Raw genomic sequence first — 22,673 nt, forward strand, 5'->3', positions numbered from 1 at the left:
GCCATGAAAAGCTTAGGCCCAGGCAAGGTAGCACACACCTTTAATCCCAGGAGACTGAGGCAAACAGATTTGAGTTCAAGATCATTTTGGGACAAAGCAAGTCCCAGATCCTGGCATGGTGGTACACACCTTAAATCTAAGACACACCTTTTACTGGAGGCCTACATAAGGACATTAGAAAAAGGAGGATTCACTCTGATTCAACTGTTTGCACTTACTTGCCAGCACATCTGTTGAAACCCACTTCTACAGATAACCAGCTGAAACAACTACCCCTGTGGGACTGAGCAACTACTAGATTCTTGGACTTCTCATTGTTGAGTCAGTTGGACTATAGACTGTAAGACATTACAATAAATTCCCTTAATATATAGAGACATTCCATAAACTGGGTGACTCTAGAGAACCCTGACTAATACACCTTGTGAATGTATTATTAGTAAACCCTAACATTGTTGAAACACAAATGTATTAATCTATGTTTCTAACACGGGGCACTTAAAACACCCTGGAATGGATAAAATCCTTCACCCTGGAATGGATAAAATCCTTCACCCACCACCTCCAGGCCTCAGCCCTTCCTTGATCCTCACCTTTACCATAGACCCTTGACCTATCATAAGTGAGAAAAAAAAATTTTTTTTTTCAGAAAAATAAGTTGTCTTCCTGTAATTCCTTTTCTTATTTTTTGAAACAGTCTCCTACTATGTAGCAGAGGCTAGCTAGGAGCTCACAATCCAAATGTCTTTACCACCAAAGTGCTGGGACTATAGGTGTGTGCCACCTACCCAGATGGTCTAATGATTCTTGCTGCTCCATATCTGTTCTGTCTCCATGACATCATCACCTTCCTGTTTCTATGACTAGTTCAGACCCTTCAATCCATTTGGCTCACCAATTCCTTATGTTCAGTTTTCAGTTAAGTCTCAAAACTCAGAATTCATATTTATCACTAGCATACAGGTTCTATATTAAACATTTATACATGAGTATGAATCTACATAAGAACCACACTAATTAAAGCAAATACTGAATGTATTGCTTTCCCTTTAACATTCTCAAAATATGAGCAAAGGATTAAAATAGCAAATAAATATATTCTTTAAAGTTCTTTTCAATTTGTCTATTCCAATTCAATTTTTTTTTTTTTTTTTTTTTTTGGTTTTTTTGAGACAGGGTTTCTCTGTATAGTCCTGGCTGATCCTGGAACTCATTCTGTAGACCAGTCTGGCCTCGAACTCAGAAATCCACCTGCCTCTGCCTCCCGAGTGCTAGGATTAAAGGCATTCGCCACCACGCCCGGCTCCAATTCACATTTTTAATTATGAACAGTAGGTAACGGTCCTTCTATCATATATAAGAATTATAAATTAAACAATACAAGTATCTGGTGAAGGAAAATTTAGTAAGGAAAACGACGTGTATTAGTAAAAATGTTTTTAAAGATTTTTTTGATATGCATGTGTGTTTTGCCGGCATGTATACAAGTCACCACATGTGTGCCTGAGGCTCATAGGAATTCAGAAGAGATAATCAGATCCCAGGGAACTGGAGTTATAGTCAGTTGTGAGCTGCTATGTGGCTGCTAAGAACTGAACCTGGATCTTCTGCATGAGCCATCTTTGCAATCTCATTATGAAGTCTTAAGAGAATGTAATCAAGAATCCCATACTCAACACAGAAGCAATACTGAGAATAGAATGTCGTAACACGGTTTTATTGATTCATTTGTGTTTACCCATATGTTTCACCTAATTAAAAAAAAATCAGTGTTTCTAATTTCTTGGATTTTCAACTTTAAGTTCCATGTTGACAAATCTATTTTTATGTACACCTTTGATTATTACAACAGAAGTCATGTGTTTAAAAATACTCACTCCTTGAAACATAGCCACTGTCAATATTTTGTTTACAATACAGATCCTGAAGACAAACATTAGACTACATTAACATTTATTAGCCTGAAAACAGAATGTGGAATATTATTGTATATACCATTGGTATATACTGAATTCTGGCAGCAAAGTGTTTATGAGAAAATTTAAATTTTCCCTGGTAGTATAAGATAAAGGCCAATCTATTTCTCACTTGTTCACTATATTTCACTGAATTGTAGTTTAAAATCACAAAGTGATAAAATATAAATACAAAATGCTAAGAAAAGTTTAACATATAAAGGGAAAACGTCTTACACATTGTCATTTTTTAAAAGTCCAGCATAAAGGCAAATGTGGCTTTTCAAAATGTAGCCCATACTCAATTACAGGAAAAAATTCAATCAATCCACCTAATATACAAACTTCACAGGTATCATTTATTTAATTTTATGTCCAAAATTTTCCAGGTAACAAAAGTCTAGCTAACAATCAGAGTTAACATCAAGAGCAACCTGCAAACGACAAACGTTTGCAAGTCAAGTTAGAGCATGCGCTTCCCTCTGAGAGAAAAGAAGCCCAAAGTGGAGTTAAAAGGCAAGTAAAACCAACTATGAATTTCTTTAAATAGCTTATATTTAAAGTCATGTAAGTGTACATTATATTTATAATGTAGGGTATTATACGTTTTCCCAGCTATACATGCAGACTATAATGTGTGGTAAAAATAATTCAACTAACTTTAAAAAAAGAAAAAAGAAAAAGAAGAACCAAAATACACATTTAAGCTGGAGAAATCGCAAAACTATCAAATTTCTCCCTGCAAGTCATGTGAGGCTAAACTAAAAGTCAATCATAAGATCTCAGTACTTAATCCTAAATTAGTACTCTAACTTGGGCTTATTACTAACAATTAACACTATTCTTTTCTTTGGGCTAGAAAAAAAAATTTTTAAGAGCCAGCTTTTGGAATCAGCAATGCAACTTCAAGTCCTTCCCTCTGACAGCAGAAAGGTTGCCACTCTCCCCCCCCACCCCCTTTTTTTAAACTTGATAGTTCTCAACACCTATGGCCTGGAGATAACAGATTTCACATGTCACTAAGTTAAACTGCTCTAATGCAATGGAGCTATTAAAATACATATATCTGTTCTTAAGAAAACTTACAAAACTAACAATTTTTTTCTCCAGAATTATAAAAGATAAAAATCTATGACCCAGTACTCTAATATGACCAAAGAAGTCAAGAAGCACGGGCGTTCTGTGACACTGCAGTCTCTCCACCTGCACAGAAAATTCTCATGTAGATACCTTAGAACTGACTCATGAATCACTGCGATGGTTCAGGAAAAACTTTTCCTCTCAGAAAAAGAGATCACTTGATGGTGGTTCCTATAAAGCATCAGAAGGAATCAGGGGAGGATCGACTGCTTGCAAGTCTTTGGAAATTCCTGAAAGATATCTGGCATTTCTATACATTATTCCTCCTTCTGCATCTCATTTTCTTTTTCTTTAAAAAATTATGGATGACATTTCACATAATATTTGATTAGTTTGATTTAAATAAGGGAGGATTTTCAACATTTCTGAGCATAGAAAAAGGCAAAAGTCAGAGGCCAGCAATAGAACCATCACATGAAATTTGCGTGGTGGTGTGTCACACCTTTACAGACTTGCCCCTTGCCTCACACAGGATCCAATCAAATTTAATTCAAGTCTCAATGTGAAAGCTTGCCTCTATAAGGAGCAGACATCATGCAGTTCCCAATGAGTTCAAGTTACAGTAGAGCCAAAAAGATGCACACCCCTCCCCACCCCCAAAGAAAATAATTCTATGCAGTTTCTTGTTAGACTGTACTTAAATAAATCACACCATTACATGGGAAGTTTTAGAGCACAGACAGGAACCAAGAAAGGGAAAAGACATGTACCTGGCCAGCAGTTTCCTCTGGGTATCCTGGTCCCACTCTCCCACAGCTCACTTTTCCCTGTAATACAGCAGGTAGTACTTCAGGGGATCAGGCAATGGGAGGCGCAATACCCTCTGACGAAGGAAGTTCACTGGTGGCTCAGGCTTGGTCTCTTGTAAGGTCCTCTCTGCCACTTCCCGCCGATCCTCCTCTGCATCCTCACAGCTGGTGTCATCAGAGGGGTTGGAAATTCGACTGGCAAAAACCTCTTTGTCCAAAAAGACAATGGTCTCCATTCTGCGGCGACGGACTCGCCTTCTTTTAAACATAGGTGTGTTCTTCAGGCCACCTCCTCTTGTGGCTTCCTGTCGCATAGCCCTCTTGATGCTGCCACGGATAGCAAGCCGGGCCAGGTCCTGTAGGCTGCGCACGGCTGGTGGTGCTGTGGACAGGGGCAGAGCCTGTGGGCATGGGTGGGGCCAACCCACACCTAACTTGCTGAAAGGACTTCAAAAAGGGGAGTATTCTAAGCAAATAGGAACCAATGGTCTACTTTGCACCACACGTGTTTCTCAAAAGCTTTGCAAATATACTAGTTCTCAACTCTGCAAAGGAAAGAAATGCTGTCTAGATGATCAGTGGTAAAATCTGAAACTTAGGATTTGTTCTTACAACCTAGTTTATAACTCTATTCTGCTCAATGACATCACAACATCCACTCAGTAATACAGCAATCTACATTTCTAACATCCTTTTACATGAGTTTAAATACGTTAAAACAGAAGGGACTCTCATGCTATCAGCAACATTTGTAACCAAAATCATAACCCCTGTCTAGAGCCCACCAATATCTTCTGCCCTGCAGAAATGGAAGAACTGTCGTTAGACAAGGTTCTAACAACAAACAGCGTCTCCCCCATCTTTTTGAAGCACCAACCCTTCTCTCTTTTCTTTTGTCTCTGAGAACATAGGCATGTGTTCTCTCTGCAAGATGAAGCTATGGTACCCTGCCTGCATCCTGTCATTCTACTGAGCAGTTAAGGCCTTGTCTCTCGACAACAAATGACCTGTACTATATCCTGCTCTCACCAACCCAATTAAGAAAAGATTAGTTCCGGAACATTTGCAATCCAGCTGTTTCCCCAAGATGCTAAAACAGTCTCACCACTGGCCACTGGGTTCCCAAGTATCGGCTCTGACCTGTCCAGCTTTCTCTGAGGGCCACCAGGAAAACTGATGCAGTTCACTATGGCCAAGTTCACAGCCCTTCTCTATGACTTGACTTCTCTTAGGCCTTGTGACATGCCCAAAGGCTCAGTGTCCACTCTACTCCTCTCTCAGTATGACTACTAATCCTTGGTTTAATATCTATTCTGTAAACTTAAATAATATAGACCAGTTCCCCAAGTTGAAACTCAGTCCCAATCAAGTCAAACCTACCCCAGACTCAGCACAATACCTTAGGCTCTCCTGTTCTTCCTCAGAAAGGTCATGTGTCCCGGAACCCTTCCTGTTGAGAGGCTGGTGGTGTCTCAATCTTTTTCTCTTGCATGATAGGGAAAACCCCATCAACTTCCTGCCTGACTTCTGCCTCCAGCCTGCATGCATGCCACTTAGGAGGATGCTCCAGGCAGTGCATGTCCAAGCTGCGTGGTCTCTTTGTATGCTGGCTTTGCTATATGGTTTCTCTTATTCCCTTGGTCTCATCAACTTCAGTGATCTAGAAAAGATAGAAACTGCAAACACCCTACCCAACTGATCACTTTAGAAATTCTAACCAAATCACACAAATGTTTATTACTCAACATTCGCATTTCAGGAGGCAATACATGCCTAAGGTTCCTAGTCAGGCTTGACAAGTCCTCATACAGAAACACTCACATTTAACTAGATTTTTAAAGTCTCCCAAATGTTTTCATGAATTCTTGTCTTCCAAACCCAGAAACTGTGCCAAAGGATGGTGCATTTTCTTAGTAGGGGCACATTTGTTTAGATAACAAAATTTCAGAAAACCAGTCTGACAAATTCACCCTACAAATGATTGATAGGATTATACCTATACAAATGTATGGCATCTTGAATAATATCTGAAGCTGTCCACAGCCACATAGGGAATTACATTCCAGTCAGTTTCTCCAACATATCCCACAGTGACTACACCATGAAATGTGTGTCCCAAAGTTTGCCCAGTTCTAGCTTTCTACTCCTCTCTGTAACTTTAGGTTTTTCTACCATTTTAATAAGTTCGCCATAATAATAACTGAATATGAAAATTAAAGGATTGGATTAAATGCTAATGAGCAACAGCTATAAAAATTAATCAAGTTTTTCCTCTCAGCCTCTGCTCCCAGAGTAAATAATTATTCTCTTAGACTAATTATTCATTGATAGATGACTAGGCTGTAAGTTTTGGCTTGTTTTCTGACTTTTTCTTAACTCATTATCTCTGTTATTTTAACCTGGGTTCAGCTGCATGGCTGGTTTCTTCTCCTTGTCTTTTGTATATCCATCTCAAGAGTTCCTAGAGCGAATTTTCTCTTTATTCTATCCTGAGTTCAGCTATTTGCTAGTTTATGTCTGACTCCTCAGCATTTCAGTTTAAATCTTCCATGCCTCTCATTATTTCTCAGAATTCTCTCTTTCCCTACTGGATGTCTGACCTCCTATTTCCTGCCTCAGCTTATTGGCCATAAGCTTTTATATTGACAGGTGATACGTAGTAAGAGAGATTCTCTATACCTCTCTTAAGAAAGTTTTCTTTCACCCTGAACATAACCAAGCACAACATAACATCATCCTCTACATAACTTCCCTCATCCTTCCAAGCGCTTTGTATGTTTCATTGTGGCTGGTTACCAAATGTCAAGGCTTTGTCTATGTTACCTGACACACAAAGTAGGACTAATTGAAGTGTTTTTGGAAGAAATTAACCAAAATGTATGTGTTAGAACTATTCATAATTCACATTCATAGTCTCTCTCTCTCTCTTACACACACACACACACACACACACACACACACACACATATACACACACACACTCAGAGGTTTACAAAATGTTTTAAGTGATCAGAAAAGTACGATGGATAGTTTTCATTTGGAAATCCTAAATCTTCATCACTTTGAAATCCTATTTTTGTAAAAGATATTTTAAATATGAAACAAACATCAGGATGAAGGTCAGCCTACATTAGCTCCATGTACAGCCTGCATCTTAGAGAGTAAACACAAAGGTTCAAAACATGTGAGGCTACACAAAATTTCTCAATCACACAGCAGAACAGGTTCCTCACCTATATTTGCTTAAAGTGGCATGAGACAGGTACTGTGAGAAAGAGGGCTATATTCGGGTAACAATTCCCAGCAAGCAAGGCAAACTGCCTACGATTCCCAAAATAATCTCCTTTATTCGTGTGTGAATCTGCTACTCTGAAAAGCATGACTAGCAACAACATTTTATAGATTTAAAAGAAGATTAAGATCATCAAGATGAACTAAAAAGAGATACTTTAAAAATATCTAAAACATCCTGTATAATTTGAGAATTCAACAGGGGAGATTAGCACTCTTTAATATCAAAACGTTTTTTGTACATTTTGTTTCTATTCTAACTTTAATCAAAGATAAAAGACAGGATGTTCATACTCACGTAGCTGGACAAGTCTGGGCTGTCCTGATTCCGAACGGCAAGGCTGGACCAGAGGGGCAAAGGAAACAGCCAGAATCTTTTTTGTCTCCCAAGCAGAAGGGCCTGTGCGTGTTATCTTGGTCAACTATCTCAAAAACAAAACAAAAATATCCAAAGGATTTGGTCACTGGACAACTTATATTTAAGTGTAATCATTTCTATATAGCAAATCTAAATATGAAACAGCCTGTTTATATACACCTAATGTGAGACAACTAACAACATAAATATTCTTATGAAAATGCTAAGCATGAACATACTCAAACTCCTTGACCTAACTTCTGTTTATAAGAAACACAAATGATAAGTCAGTCAAAGGACTACAAGAAAACATAAAAAGGTAGTGAAGATAAGATTTATAAAAATAACTTTTTAGGATTCTTCAAAACAGTGGCTGAAGGTAAGTTGGGGAGGGCCTGTCCTCAGTAAAACTAACCAAAGATGTACAACGGCTAAAATACTTCAACCATTTACCCTGAATTCTATGTGCTGCTATCAGGAGTACAGCTGCAATGGCATCCAAGGCACAAAAACATCTGAGCTTTAAGCCATCTGCACCTGCAATACCTAGAGGACAAGAGAGGTCCAAATGCCAGAGCTAAAACCTTGTTGCTGTGACTTTCATCAACATCAATGTGTTATACTAGATACCTAAGGCAACTGTCCTTACTCTCACTGACAGCACTTCAGGGGTGCGGTGCAATATGCTAGCTGACAGACAGCAGTGTGGGTCATCAAAGCACTTTATATTATAGGATTAGTACCAAAGAATCCAATTAAACTACACAGCCTCTGTGTGTTCACTGTGACTAGGACAGTCTGCATACGCCCTTAACAGGTCATAAGACTGAGAAGATTATATGATTATCTTTTCTAAAAACATCTAACTCAGAAACTCATCCAAAAATAAGATTCTCTAAAAGGATTAAGCAGTACAATTACTAAAGATTAATTATATTGGGAGCAAACACATTCTTTTCAGAAAATTTTGAAGATTTATTTTTTTATTCTATTTTTGGTTTTTTGGGGTTTGTTTTTTTTTTGTTTTTTTTTTTTTCCCAAGACAGGGTTTCTCTGTGTAGCCTTGGCTGTCCTGGAACTCACTTTGTAGACCAGGCTGGCCTCGAATTCAGAAATCCTCCTGTCTCTGCCTCCCTAAGTCCTGGGATTAAAGGCGTGCGCCACCACTGCCCGGCTGAAGATTTATTTTTTAACTTATATGCACATGTGAGAGCCAGTACTCTTTAAGAGTTCAGTAGAGGCCATCAGATTCCCTAAGTCTGTAGTTTGCAGACCTTCAGGAGTTTTCTGAACTCAGATCCTCTGTAAGATCAGTATGCACCTAACTCCTGAGTCATCTCTTTATCACCCAGAAACTTAAAACCTTTTTTTTATTATTTGCATGTATGGGTGTTTTGTTTCTGTGTTAACCTGTGTACCTGGTGTGTACCTAGTACCTGGCAAGGACAGAAAAGGGTTTCAGATTATGTAGAACTGGGGTTACAGATGGTTGTGAGCCACCATGTGGGTGCTGGGAATTGAATCCAGGACCTTAATTAACCACTGAATCATTTCTCCAGCCCCTTCAGAAACTTTTTTAAAAATTTATTTATTTATTATATGGAAGTATAATAAAGTATATTATATTTATATGTTATTTATATTTATATTTGATTTATATATTATATGTAAGTATAATAAAGTAAGTATAAGTAGCTGTCTTCAGAGACTCCATAAGAGGGAGTCAGATCTCATTATGGATGGCTGTGAGCCACAATGTGGTTGCTGGGATTTGAACTCAGGACCTTCAGAGGAGCAGTCAGTGCTCTTAACCACTGAGCCATCTCTCCAGCCCAGAAACTCTTTTTTTACAAAAAGAAGAGTTCTGCCAGGTGATGGTGGCGCACGCCTTTGATCCCAGCACTTGGGAGGCAGAGGCAGGCAGATTTCTGAGTTCAAGGCCAGCCTAGTCTACAGAGTGAGTTCCAGGACAGCCAGGGCTACACAGAGAAACCCTGTCTTGGAAAAAAAAAAAAAGAAGAGTTCTAGTTATAATGATCACCAAATATTTAACTATAATACATAAATTATACATGATTCCTTAAAACTATAAATCTGTATTTTATAATCTAGATGAACACATAGAAATAGTATGAGGATGCCTATCCTCTTCAAGTTAATCTAGAGCTAAAATGATCTCAATCAAAAATTTGCAGTGATAAGCCGGGCGTGGTGGCGCACGCCTTTAATCCCAGCACTCGGGAGGCAGAGGCAGGTGGATTTCTGAGTTCGAGGCCAGCCTGGTCTACAGAGTGAGTTCCAGGACAGCCAGGGCTATACAGAGAAACCCTGTCTCGAAAAACCAAAAAAAAAAATTGCAGTGATAATAAAAAAATTAACAAAACCTTATTGGTTACCTCCCTTTGTCAAAAAGCCATATTAAGAAAATTAACAAGCAAACAAAATTTATCCCTGAAGTATAGGGGGACCAAATAACTAATAGTAGTTTTCTCTTTATCAACGTTAACCAGCACCTAAATACCAAGAGAGAGAGAGAGAGAGAGAGAAAGAGAGAGAGAGAAAGAAAGGAAGAAAGAGTTTAAATGTATTATTCTAAAGTTCTTAATAAAACAATGAATCAAGCTGAGTCATTCCAGTCATTCTATAAGGTAAACAGAAAGGCTGCTTATGCCATAAACTTAAATGGAGCTTGTCTTCTAGATCTAAGGTTTTTACATTCAAACAACTGTATACTAAAAACATTCAGAAAGTAAATCATGTATCACTGGACATGTGCAGATTTTGTTTGTCATTATTCCCTAAGCAACACAGTAAACAGCTATTTATATAGCAGTGACACTCTATCAGGTATTACAAGTACTTTAGAGGCATTATAAAGTGCAAAGGAGGGCATGTGTAAGTTGTATGCCACTGCCATTCTACATGATTCTATAAAGGATCTGAGGCAACTGCACATTTTGTCATGAGTGGAGGAAAGTGGTCTTAAAATCAGTTCTTTCTATACTGAAGATAAATGTCTATCATAATACATGACTTATATTCTTGTGTTCTTCTCCATCAAAATATGCCAAAATATACCAAGCTTCTAGATCTGATTGCCAATAGGTAGAAAATACAAAGAACAGAAGAATATGCAATCCTCCACCACAGAGATCTATGGGCTGGAAATTCCAAAGTGTACACTTTAAGACCAAAAACCTAGTCCCCTGAACAAATCAGGTGCAAAGAAAATATGAGGAAAAGAAAATAACCCAAGAGATTAAAAAATAAGAATTAGGATGATGGCCCAGTTGGTAAAGTACTTGCTGTGCAAACACGAGAACCAGAGTTCGAATTCCCAGCACTCAAACACTAGGCAGGTGGTGTGGTCCACCTGTAACCCTAACACTCAGAAGATGGAGACAGGGGATCCCCAGAGGAAGGTAGCTAGCTAGATTAGCTGAATTGGTGAGCTCTGGGTTCAAGTGAGAGACCCTGCCTCAATACATAAGGTGGAAAACATCCAAAGAAGACACCATATGTCAATTCTCTGCATGTGCACATGCATACAAACAAACTGGCACCCACCTACATGTGGTGGCATATCATAACATACATACATACATACATACATACATGCACATACACACAAAGAGATTTATCAACTAAATGCACCTTGTAAACATCTAAATGATATAGATTTAAAATTAAATGACTTAAAATTACTTTCATGAACTCTCTTAAGCACTACAAGTTACAAGCTAGTCTACACAAGAAAATTTTTGAAAAGGAATGTGTAAAATACTTTCTATCAATGTATTAAGCAAGCACACTAGTAAGATCAAAATTGACAGAAGCCATGGCTTCTTAGCAAAGGCTAAGGCAAGCAAATGAGTTTTCTGACAGTGGTTCACTATTCTGTGAGACTGTACTGGGTGAGCTCTGAGAATGCAGGGTCCTTAGAGACTTCACCCCAAGATTGCTGTTGCTGTTGATATGCCTTTCCTGTCACTATTACGCAACCTAATGATTCCTGGGCATCAGCCCACGCTATTAAGCAGATTTTCTGCAGATCAACATGAAGATGTTCTCTCATGTATTACGTCTGTGTAGACAAATTGATGATTTCATAATTCCTGATAATGATTTTATAGAATTCCTAAATTTACACAAGTAATTTCAAGCCCTCTATAGAATAAAAGCTGCAAATAGAGCTCTGTAAACTTTCATGTGTCATAGGTCAATTGAACTAGAAAAAGAAAGGCTTGGAACAAATGTACAATCAAGGAAAACATTCCGTCTAGGTTAAGAACACTAGGGAATGGACAATTTACTGTAGGTACAAGGACAGAATTTACTGTAGGTAAAAAATAGAATTATCGACTGGTTTATCTATACAAAGCTTCAAAATAAGACATAAAGCAGATGATTTGTCTCTTGACAAAACCATGCTTACTTGTGACATAAAAATTATTGCTTTAAACTTATAATTAACTTATGGTGGGGGGGCTTGTAACAGATAATGCTTAGTCAGATATTAGTCTTAATTTAGGGCATGTAAATAATTCTGTTGTAACTCCTTAAACCTTATCAATCTATGACATGAATTATTGCCTTAAACTTACTATCAACTTACTGGCATGTAAAAGTATTTAGAGAATCATGTAATTAACTTGTTGTAACAGTTCTACCTGATAGTTATATGAGGCAAGTTTTCAGAGAAAATATACAAAGAACAGAAATAAAGATCAATGGAGCTTCTTTTCACTGCTTCATCCAGAGTGGGTGTTTTTCTTTTCCTCTCTCTGGCTCACAAAGAGTTAACAAACTCTGAGCCTCTCACCTGATCAGCAAGGGGCCTCTAGTCAAAGAACCTGAGTAACTAACTTCTTTTCTTAATCTCCTGCTGCTAACAGCAGCAGTTTATTGCCAGAAGCAGCAGCTTTTGGTCACAGAACAGCAAAGAGTTAAAATTAAAAGAGAAAATTTAGCAAAAGTAAGCTACTCGTGCCCCAGCAATTGTCTATGCCACCCATGGCTGCTTGCTGTAGTCTATCCTGAATGTCAGGCTGGTCACTGGCACAAAATAAAAGGAGCTGGGGTGAAGAGAAGGAAGAAGAGAAGAGAAAGAAGAAAAAGTAGAGAGGAGGAAAGAAGAAAATAGAAAAATAAGTGTAAGAGAGACAGGAGGTAGAAGATTCAACATAGTGCAGTTTATGGAAGACCTCTATATAGCTTTGTGTTACTCTGTTAATAACTTGGCAGAAGCTACCGCAAGAATTGTATACATGAACTGTCTGTGAAGGAGACTATACACAATGTCAGCTGTGTAGAGAACCTGACCTTCTCTTCCAAGGGCATGACAAGGATGCCTCCAACTTTGAGAAGATTTTTCATGTACTCTTCATGTTCTTTCTGCACACCAGCCCCACAATAAACACGATCATACTGACAACAATCTGGAGCAATCTCCAGGCAATTTCCAGTTACAAAGGAAGGTTCACAGAAGTCAAATCTGAAAGAAAAAAAGTTTTCTGTAACTACATATGTTGTTGTAATAAGTACATAAAAACAAAGTTATGCCTGACATGTTGGGAACAAGCAAAAGAAACTTATTCTAAGTACTACGATTTTGCTCTCAAACTCCATTTAACAATATGGGAGAAACTAAATTCAGGGTCCCAGGCCCCATGGGATCTGAGGACTTCCCTATAGCTGGACAGCTTCTATTGTAAACAGCTGTCTGAGTCTAGACATCTTAGGGACAGTTGTATGAGTCCAGCTATCTCAAGGACACTTCATCTTGCTGGCAGGGTCAAACAAGTTCATGTCCCCAAGCCTAGGAACAAACACCTACCTCACTTCTCCAAATGTTTTCTTAAATGTCTGTTAATAGGCAAAGCATATAGAAATTGCTGTTATCTAAACCAAGGTACATAAGCTGTAAAATTATATAATCAATTGTCTGTTATGCCCTAATTAGCTACATGCAGCTGACCAGCTCCTTTGTCCCCTTATCATTCTGAGCTCTGGACCTAAAGTCCAACAGAATGAATTAAAGACCTTGAAGCCAGCTGCCCTGGATGAGGCCCAGTCTCCATGGGCACTCCATTGTCTAACCCATAATGTCAACATTCAGTTGGATAACACTGCAGCGTCCCTCAGGTCCCCCCTCACTTTGTGTTCCCATCCTGTAAGAATGTTGTACCGTCTCCCTTCCGGGACATGGTTCGGATCCTGAACTAGCTGCTTGCCTAGGTGCTCAAAAAATAAAGCTTTCCTTTTAAAGCTTCTGTATCTGAAGTGAGTTTTCTTGGCTTCCACCCCAAACCCAACCACCACAGGGTATGTTTTACTTACAAAATCACAGAACACTGTAACACTTTGCAGACCCAGGAGTTAGAAGCTACATTTCCAAATAGAATCATACTATAGAAATAGAACTTTATACTTTACAAACAAAATAGAAAAACGTGAATGTCCCAACATCCAAATATAAAGCAACACCAGCCACCACTTTTCGCTGTTTTCACAATGCTCAGTACTACATTCAGTTGCCTGACAAGCAACTGGGGATTTTATTAGATTTTGATTTATTTATTCACTGTGTGAATTCACTTGTGTATACATATGGGTGTGCCACAGTATTTGTGAAGACTTCAGAGGACAACTTGTGGGGGTCAGTTCTCCTTTCATCAGGTGGGTCCCAAGGATCAAATTCAGGTCATCACTCTGGGCAACAAGTGCCTTTACCTCTTGAGCCATCTCACCAGTCCCAACAGGAGGTTTTTCTTTAAAAAAACACTTTCTGTTTTTGAGACAGGCTTTCCTCATTAGCTAGCCTAGAACTTGATAGGTAGACCAAGCTGCTCAAACTCACAAAGATCTGCCTGCCTCTGCCCACCACTACTGGCAAAAAACACTTTTTATTCTCTGGAATGTCCACTCTTTCAGAAAACAATTAGGTGATTATAAATTTTCTACACTGGAACATAAAAACTGAGCAAAATAAATTGTCTTTTTCTCTTACTGTAATAATGAAAATTTGATGTTTAGTATCAATAAGTTATAAAACACAAAGCTGGTAAGGTGTGGTGACATGTGCCTTTAATCCTATCACTCAGAAGACAGAGACAGATGGAGGGAGCTCTATAAATTTGAGGCCAACCAGGTCTACACAGTGAGTTTCAGGACAGCCAGGGCTATTAAAAGAGACCTTGCCCCCCACCCCACCCCTACCCCTCCCCCCCAAAAAACCAGAAAAAAGAAAAAGAAAGAAAAAATAAAAACTATAAAGCAATTAAACCAGAGAATATTAACACAGTAACAAGGGTAGGCACACATATAACCTAGGATGGTCCAACCATACTTTAACTATGTTTTCTGGCATATGGATACTAATAAACTGGCTTTTTCTATATATAATTAACAACCTTTGTTTGAACTAATAAATAGATCTGGCCGTACTTGTCAAAGCTGTCACTGGTTCTGATGAAGACATCCAGTTTCTGCTTCGCGTACTCAGTGACATCTGAATGAAGCTCCACCCCGTGGTTCACACCGAAAGGACCTGAGGTTTGAGAAAACAAAGCTCTTAGAACGAGGAAAAGAACCCTTGCTCATTTGTTTTCTGTACTTTCTTAATTACAACACAGATAATTCTGTAGTGTATAATTACAGAAACTCACAAGGGTTTGAGGTCTTAGCATATCCGTGGCTCTAAACCACCCAAGGGAGTCTTTCAATGTGTAGTACACATTCACTAACATAGTATTTGTTTTGATGCCTTGGCTTCTCAAAAAGCTCTCAAACATTAAAAGTATCATTTGCAAATTGAAAAAAAAAAAAAAGGGCAAGAGTAGAAGCTTTTACAACAAATCTTAAAAACCTGTATTTACAAATGAAATTTGTATTAGGATTTATCTATATTTCACAGCACTTTCATTATTATTGCCGCCAGTATCAAGTGCCACAGTGTCTCCAGGCTTACTCTTTTACTAGGTATTAAGGGGTGTGTGTGTGTGTGTGTGTACACGCGCGCACATGTATATGTGTGTATAGATAGATGCACACATCCATGAATGTTCATGGCAGAAGTCAGCATCAGGTTACTCAATGTTACTTTTGGAAAGAGGGTAGCACTAAATAAACCCAGGGGTCAGCAACTGAGATAAAATGGCTGGCCAAACAAGCCCCTAGAATCCTATCTGTTTTCCAGCTCTGAGAATACAGACACACACTGCTGTATCTGGCTTTTTTTTTTTAAACTTGTGTTCACCTTTACATGATTTGAACTCAGGTCTTTATGTATTTACAGTGAGCCATCTCCTCAGCTCCTTAGGTGGCGGTTCTTTTTGTTCTTTTTTTTTTTTTTTTTTTTTTGGTTTTGGTTTTTCAAGACAGCATTTCTCTGGCTGTCCTGGAACTAGCTCTGTAGAACAGGCCAGCCTCAAACGCCTGCCTCTGCCTCCAGAGTGCTGGGATTAAAGGCATGTGCCACTACCACTACCATTACCACCACAAGGCTTCACCCTTAGGCTCTTTTCAATAGCATTTCTAATATAGGCAGTTTTATTATCTATTTTCCCCCAGTCAAAACCACTGCCTTAGTCAATCAAAAACAAATTAAGATTAAAAATCATATCAATTAAGAAGAAACGCAAGCAACATCTGAAGTCTTTGCCTCACTACAATGTTTTACACAATGCAAAAATTCAATAGCTCTTCAGCTGATAATTCTGATAATATCATCAGAAATGGCTATATTCATACACCTGTAAGGAAAATAGCCTAAATGGCTCCAAATACCATAACCTAATAAATCCCTTCCATCTCTGAAAATTCCTTTAAAATATATAAACTTACTACTCTTTTAGTAGCAAACAACAAAAGAGAAACTGTTACAAAGAACTTCAACTACCAAAAAATTTTAACGACACTCAAAGGAGATGAGGAAAAGAGTGATTAGATTAAATCATCATGTAAGGTCAAAATTTACAGGCCTTTGCTGTTTTCCATCATTCACAGCAGAACGCAGCAGTATAGGTAGGAGGAGACATAGAAAAGGCACCCCAGGCCCCCAACTCAGAGCCCACAAGTGGATATCATCAGTCACCCACCACCTCCTTTCAGCCAACTAATAGGAGGACCGTGATCTCCAACAGGGTATGCAACCAGCCCTCAAAGCCTTCTACCTAAAGTGATAACCACGTTGTCCTAAGGCAGAGGGGACTAAAGCTCTGTATCCACACTCACCTAGAATGAGCCCCACCATGGAGCTGAGGTAGCCAGTACCACTGCCCAAATTCAGAAATGAGAGCCCAGGCTGCAGATCCAGAGCCTCCATCACCTCCGAGTAAATGCACGGGGCTGAGAGATGAATATTTCCATGTTTCCATGCCAAGTCTTTGTATGCATTTTCTTTAAATTCTTCAAGATAATAATCTGCTCGATCAATAGCGCGGAAAGCCTGCTCTACTAAGTCCGTCCGGATGTACTGGGCTTCCTTCAAGTTATCGATGAGCTCATCGTTGTCCTCCCCAGCACTCACAGCACCGCCCATGTTCAAGGTCACAGCCAAGCAAGGCTACAATTAAAATTTCAATAACTATTTACATTAAGGGCAAGAGCAAAAAACCAAATCTCTAAATATATGCTATTTCCAAATTCTCAGTTCTGAATGTAATAAAGACGGGAGTATGTTTTGTCAATAACTACTTCACCCTCCAAAGATGCCGGTATTGGGGGTGGAAATTCTAGGGTCAGAGGGATATTCCAAGGGGTAAAGCACTTGCCGTACAAAGCTCATGACCCAAGTCCACTCCCCAGAACCTACATAATGTTGAGAGGAGAGAAACGAGGGCCACAGGGTCATGATCTCCTCATGTACACAATGGCATGTGTGAGCCCACACACCATAATTTAATTAGAAAAAAACAAAACACAACACTAGTTCCACTAAAGAGTTAAGCTAATAATAAATAACAAACTATATGGTGTTTAACTGAAATTCAATTTTTAAAAATTTTTACATTTATTAACTTGGAAAGTATATTTGCTGGCCTACAGATGCCACAATTTGCAGGAATGGTCCCTTGGGATCAAACTAAGATTTTTAGACTGGGTGGCAGATACCTTCAGCCCCTGAGCCATACAGAAATTCAAATTTAAATGGAATTGAATGGAATTAACATTAACTGGATCACTACATCTCAACATATACACAAACCCACACACAGGAAGTAATCCATCCAACCTACTGATTAGGTTTCTCTGGTGTTTACATTTTAGGTAAAAACATTCACAAAACTTTCTTCCCAAATAGAACACACTGTGACACTTTATTGTAACAAACATAAAATCAGTTTCAAGGCTAAAGTTTAGCAGTAGAAAGGGTCACTGCCTGGGCACTCAGAGGCCTACTTCCTATATAGCTTCCTTTTCCTTGCTATCTAAGAAGTACATTTCTTATCTTCTATCCCATCTTGGTGAAGATAGCGTCCCCTTTAGGTACAACTACTAAAACAATATTCCCTGATCCAGTGAACAGGGAATATTTTTTACCCCAGAAAGGTCTTTTTCTTTCTAGAAAAAGAAAATAATCCTCCCCAGTTTTATACTGACCTCAGGTTACTTTTCCAAACTAATGGCTTTATTTCTTAAAAGCTGGTGATGCTGATATAAACGGTTGAAGGAAAGACTACCAAACCACAAAAGATTAGTAGACTTTCTGAATCACAACAGCTCCTGCTCAGGAGTTCAAGGTCATCTTCCGTGAGTTCCAGGCCAGCATGGATTATATAAGAACCTGTCTCAAACAATAACAACAATTATGCTATGGTCCCTGTTCCCTCAGTCTTCTCTCTGGAACACTGGAGACAGGCCCTAGACACACCCATCCCTAGACACACCCATGTGCACAACTGGTAACAGCAGTGCTAGAGAATTAAGCCTAGGAATGAAAATCAACTACCACTCTAGCATCTTAAAACAAACTTTCTCGATATAAATTATTTTCCATTTTATGATGAAATAATCCATCTTCATAATCAAGAAAAATATTAGATTTTCAAATCACAATTCAATTATTAAAATTTAATCTACTTTTCAAGTGAATTCAGAGCCCTTGCCCTAAGTTGTAACTAGTTCCTAGTGCTAATAAGCTTGGGCTTAATCTTAGATAAGCCACTTAGTTCTATTGCTACACTACTGATCTAAAATAGTCATATTAAAATTTGGGACACCAGTTGAAAATATATTTATATGCTTACAGGTCAGTTTAGGAAAAAACCTTTAACACATGTCCTACATAATCAAGAAAGCCATCCTCTTCACCCTATCCCAGTTCTACAAATTAACAATCTTCAGCAGGTACCACATTAGATATATTTCATTTGTACTAGACATTTATGTTACTGAATCTTTTTCCTGAAGTAAAAGCTAATTCCACATTAAAAGAATTCCAGTAAAAAAAATAATAATAATAATAAAAATCAGCCACCTGTTTTTACAGCTACTACCTACCAGACAGCACTACATTCAACATCAGAAGGTAAGGCAAGCTGGTCTGAGTTACTAAACTGCTCACAGTCACAGACTGCCAGAGGAGCTGTGGTAAAACCAGCACTGTTTAGCCAAAGGCTTTTGTTTTGTACACAGCATGGATACAGGTGTTAAAGACTCACAAAAGAACACCATTCTTTGTTAACTTCTTGTTAATACTTTGATAATCAAGTATAATGTGCATTATGTTGGTAAACTGTAATATGCTGTTTAAATTTGTTGAAAGTGGATGATGAGAGTGAGGACTCTCCTGTACCAATGCCAGTATGTTTGTTTCTAACAATCTCCAAATGTTCTCCAAAGTACCTCTTCCTGGAGCTTGGTGGGTACCTAATTCTATGATGGGGGAAAGGAAGAACAAAACATCGCAAGAGTAAAACAATTTGTCCTTGAGAATAGCTAAAAGATTAGCCATTTACAAGACTACTGTTTATTGCATGGTATAAAAATGCCTTGGTAGAAACAAGAAACCAGAAGTTCAGCCATGGCAATCTCGAACATGGAGAGAAAAGAAAGTTCAATTGATAACTCCAACTGACAGCCTCAACTTCTCCAGTTGATTTCTACTAGATGACTGTAAAGAACAAAGAGCTGCTTTCTGGCTGTATTTTTAGAGATCAGGGAAAACAAGCTTGGGGAACATCCAGGGGCTTTACCTTCCAGGGAGAAACGCTCTAAGTCGGGGTCTCACATAACTACTATCTATCTATCTACCTATCCATTTTTTTTTTTAACTTGGAAGCTTCACTTGGGTTCTCTATCAGGAATTCCAAATGGCTGCTTCAAATGGGATTTTCACAGATGATTTCTGCTGTTACCTTTTGGTTGGTCTCTCAACTGGGCTATCCCAGTCATCCCTACTAAAGTGAATACTCAACTTGATGTTTTCTATCAACTACTTCTGTTACTAACTAGTTCTTTTACTTTTGCTTGCTATATATACTTAATAAATTCACTCATTTAAAACAGAAAGTGTGACTATTGTAGATCACTCTCTAGACTACACAGAACACCAAGGTAGCGCTATCAATTGCTTCTGGTGGAGAGTGGGTGAATAATGATAGAGTGTGGTACTCAATATTAGCTTTGTCTGACAATCTAGTGTTGCCTTGCATAGAAGCATCACTACTTGCTGCTGAGATAGATGTGATCAGTCACCATGTCAAAAAGAAAGAAAGAAAGAAAGAAAGAAAGAAAGAAAGAAAAGAAAGCAAGCCCTAAACACACTTGAAAATACTCTCTCCAAACCAAATAGTATCACTGCACAAGAATGCAGTGCAGTAGATTCCAACTGAAGGCAAAGAACTATTTTTTAGGAGATTGTCCTTCCTTTACTACCCTACGCTACACACTTTGTTACTTGCTATAATGCTTATTACAGTTCCCATTCAGAACTGATTAGCACAGGCCAACAGAAGAAAAGGGCATAGGAAAAAACTGAGCAGCACAGGACCCCAAGTGGACAGCAACAACACTGGACTAAAGAACCCTGTTTCATATCTATACTGCGTTTGAAAAAACTGCGACAGCTGGCCCACAGTCAAGTGGATGTCACTTTCTTAGGAGATACCTTGCTAGAACATGTATTCTAAACCATCATCCTGCCAGCAGAACGAGGTAAATAACCAAGACTTCTTGTCTTGAAAACCAGAACTCTTGGAGGGTGTGCCTCAAATGCATACCACTTGTGGTCTGCATCTGAATGAAAGCTGACCAATAGTATACTGACTAGGGACTAGGGACAATTCCTACTGTTTCATGGGTGGAAAAGCTTTGGGACTAACCGAAACTAAAGAAAAAAAAAAAAAAGAGTTTCTTCTCACAAGTCTCCCAGCAAGGTCTCAGAGGAGGATGGAGAAAAGCTAGGGCCAAAGGAGATACCAAATGCCACCACCTCAAGAGGGCCCACTTCAATTCCCTTTATATATAATCAGTGCTGAGCCTCTTAAATACCTCGTTCTAGAGACAGCCTACCAGACGTAATGTTAGCAATGTCTTCAATAAGAACAGAGAACAACAGTGCAGGGCCCAAGAGAGCAGGGGGCAGATACTCAAGATGACGGAGTTGATGGCAGAGGCACAGGCCTAATAAAGAAACAAAGGGTCCAGGCCCCAGGGGTTCTCTCCAGCTACTTTAGACCTTTCCCCAAAGGGGTCTTTCTTTTCTCCTCTGTAGGATACTCTGCCTTCTTCCCAATATCCACCCTAGATATAATTTGTTTCAATCACGGTCAATGCCCGACTTGCCCTTGAGCTAATTGCAAACATTTCCTACTTAATCAGAAATAGGTTGTAGAACTAGAGCAAACAGATCCCAGAATTAGCAACAGGCGGGGGGCGGGGGAGGGGGCACGCTGGAGGGGAGGGAGGTGCTGGAGGAGGATGCAACGTGGAGGGTGCTGGGCAGGGAGATGGGGGGGCGAGGGTGACAGGCGCTGGGGTTCGAAACTCTCGGAGATGGTGAGAGACACGGACGCTGGGGGACGGGTAACCAGAGCTGGAGAAGGGATATGGAGGGAAGGGCCGAGGGGCAGAGACGGCTCTACCTCGGCGCTCAGCAGCCCTCGGATTGAGTCTCGGAGAGCAGTTCTTCAGACGCTTCTGTCGCTTCGGACGGACCTCAGCCGCAGTAAACATCCGCTGCTACCTCTGCGCGTGCGCGGGCTCTACCTGAACTGAGCATGTGCGGTTGAAGAACACTCTTAAAGGGGCAACGGCACAGCCCACGAGCCTGCCCCTTTCCACCCACTGGTTTGAGTGTGTCCCTGCCTGAATGGTCAGTCACTACGTGGTCTGCGAGCATATCGGCCTAGTGATATGAGAAGATGCTGGCGTGTCGGCGGGAGAAGGGCATTTTGCCTGCTTATGTCCACTCATGGACAAAGCCCCCACAGTAGAAAAGGCAGGAGTGAAGAAACAAGAGTGATAGATTGGGTCCACTCGCCTGCAGGAGTTACAACACAAATGACTGCCGGCCCTGCCCCTGCCAGGCTACCTGGCCCAGGGGATGGCCATCTGCACACTTGAACCTTGAACCAGCAGTTCTGGCCACTTCTAAGAAACCTACAAAATAAACCAAAGTCTAAGTGATCTTTAGGGTTACCTGTCAAGATTGTTCTGAGTTTTAGTCTTCCAGTTTTGAATTGAGAAGTAGAAACCTGTTCTGTATCATTGTGATTGCACATCTCCTCTATACTGCTTGGAGGGTACATGTTGAAGGAAGTAGTGTCAAGATGGAAGGAGTCTGGATGCCTGAGTCAATAGCTGTAAGAAAGTCACTCAACCTGCAGTGGATTGTGGTACGAATGACAAGAAAATGATTCTACTATTTTTTAAAGCTTGTGTGGGAAGGCTAAAGACCCGAAATAGATAACACAATATTGATCAAAAAACAAAACAAAACAAAAGTATAGGCCTAACAACATCTGATTTCATGACTTACTATTAAAATTACAGTAATCAAGAGTCATATGGGGGAAATAAATTGATGTTATCAAATACAAAAACCTAGGTTAGAGCTATACAAATATAGTAAACTCACCTTTGATAAGAGAACAAATACAATTCAATGGAGGAATGATGGTCTTTTCAACAAAAGATGCTGGAATAATTAGACATCCACATGTAAAAATAATAGAG

The 22,673-nt window shown here is 39.3% G+C and overlaps 1 protein-coding gene across 4 annotated transcripts; it reads right to left on the minus strand.

Moving 5' to 3' along the window:
• Positions 1-1,701: 1,701 nt before the first annotated feature.
• On the minus strand, positions 1,702-21,685 carry Pcmtd2 (protein-L-isoaspartate (D-aspartate) O-methyltransferase domain containing 2). Of its 4 annotated transcripts, XM_085831336.1 has the most exons (8): positions 21,581-21,685; positions 18,096-18,279; positions 16,728-17,058; positions 14,940-15,042; positions 12,816-12,987; positions 7,434-7,557; positions 3,806-4,226; positions 1,702-3,266 (listed from the first exon to the last, which is right to left on the minus strand). In XM_085831336.1, the coding sequence occupies exons 3-7, from the start codon at positions 17,032-17,034 to the stop codon at positions 3,853-3,855; spliced, it is 1,080 nt and encodes a 359-aa protein (XP_085687462.1). In that variant the 5' UTR covers positions 17,035-17,058; positions 18,096-18,279; positions 21,581-21,685; the 3' UTR covers positions 1,702-3,266; positions 3,806-3,852. The 4 variants fall into 4 exon arrangements, with proteins under 4 accessions (XP_085687462.1, XP_085687460.1, XP_085687461.1 ...); XM_085831334.1 differs by having other exon boundaries at positions 1,702-4,226; XM_085831337.1 differs by lacking the exon at positions 1,702-3,266 and having other exon boundaries at positions 3,837-4,226; positions 7,434-7,561.
• Positions 21,686-22,673: the final 988 nt, after the last annotated feature.

The sequence above is a fragment of the Mus caroli genome, unplaced genomic scaffold, assembly GCF_978045245.1.
Source record: "Mus caroli unplaced genomic scaffold, Mus_caroli_1 scaffold_2, whole genome shotgun sequence".
Lineage (NCBI taxonomy): Eukaryota > Metazoa > Chordata > Mammalia > Rodentia > Muridae > Mus > Mus caroli.

Coding starts and splice junctions, on each gene's coding strand:
- Pcmtd2 (XM_085831336.1), bottom strand. CDS start 17,034: ATGGGCGGTGCTGTGAGTGCTGGGGAGGACAACGATGAGCTCATCGAT. Junction 7,558..12,815: donor TCATGCCCTTGGAAGAGAAG/GTCAGGTTCTCT, acceptor TTTTTGAGATAG/TTGACCAAGATAACACGCAC. Junction 4,227..7,433: donor GCCCAGACTTGTCCAGCTAC/GTGAGTATGAAC, acceptor CCCTGTCCACAG/CACCACCAGCCGTGCGCAGC.